This window comes from Nematolebias whitei, chromosome 3, assembly GCF_014905685.2.
Source record: "Nematolebias whitei isolate Nwh7 chromosome 3, NemWhi1, whole genome shotgun sequence".
In the NCBI taxonomy this organism is placed as follows: Eukaryota; Metazoa; Chordata; class Actinopteri; order Cyprinodontiformes; family Rivulidae; genus Nematolebias; species Nematolebias whitei.
The window spans coordinates 1582892-1583823 of record NC_056500.1 but is presented as its reverse complement, the minus strand read 5'-3'; the positions used below and the strand labels follow the sequence as shown (position 1 = coordinate 1583823).

Here is a 932-nt window from a genome sequence, read left to right as displayed (position 1 = left end):
GCTCGTCCTGATCCTGGTCCTGGTTCTGGTTCTGCTGGGGGTTGTTAAAGGGAGCTTTTCTTCCCACGGTCTCCTCTGTCCTTGCTCAGGATGAGACTGTGATGAAGACTCGACACAACCTGCTGCTTCCTCAGACAGAACTTCTCTGATGTTTCGTGTGAATGTTTCTGCTCAGCCTGACATGAATTCTGTTGGAGCTACAGAAATCAACTGAACATCAAAGACCACCGGGGGTTCTTTCATGTGCCGCCCTCTAGCGGCGGAAGTGACGCACAGCTCCTCCCGCCTTGCTCCGTTCAGGTGAGCTGGTTAATGTTTCACCTGCGTGACGCAACGTCACGGTGGACTCGCGGCTCCCACCTCCACGCACCTCCACGCACACCGATGGTTCTGTCGGGTTTTCACGGCCGAACCGAACCGAGCTGAACTTCCGACCTCCGTGTGAAGAACCATGTCAGCCTCCGCTGTCTTTGTGTTGGACCTCAAGGGGAAGGTGAGAGGCTCCGGCCATGGAGCGCACGCGCACTTTTCCGCACAGATCAACCACAAAAGTTGAAAGAGTGAGTGAGCGCGCGCCTCTTCCTAACTGCTGCTTTGATCCTTAAACATCAAAGTCGTCGGTAAGAAATAATTAGAGGCCTCGCGACTGCTGTTTAATTTATCGGTCCTTATTTTCTACTTCCGGGTTCATGTGAAAGCACCTGAGCAGCTTCCAGGTGAGTCCCAGCACCTGCTTCCGTCTTCAACATGTTTCAGCGTCTGTGCTTCGCGCGTGCGCGTCATGTTTCACATGTAACATGACGCGAAACTGCACATTTTCACGAGACGTTCAGAAAAAATGTTTTAACTCCGTTTATTACCTTTTACAGACACAGGCTCACCTGAGCTCCAGAACCTGCTGACGGGTCAGAACATCTGTGAGCTGCTCCAGA

General features: G+C 52.5%; 1 protein-coding gene across 1 annotated transcript in view; it reads left to right on the top strand.

Annotated features, from left to right (window-relative positions):
- The first annotated feature begins 278 nt into the window (after positions 1-278).
- The window catches only part of ap1m2 (adaptor related protein complex 1 subunit mu 2), a 9358-nt gene continuing 8704 nt past the window's right edge, over positions 279-932 (top strand). Inside the window, exon 1 of the mRNA XM_037674412.1 lies at positions 279-493. Within this exon, the coding sequence (XP_037530340.1) occupies positions 452-493 (42 nt within the window). The 5' untranslated portion in view covers positions 279-451. The remainder of the gene's footprint in view (positions 494-932) is intronic.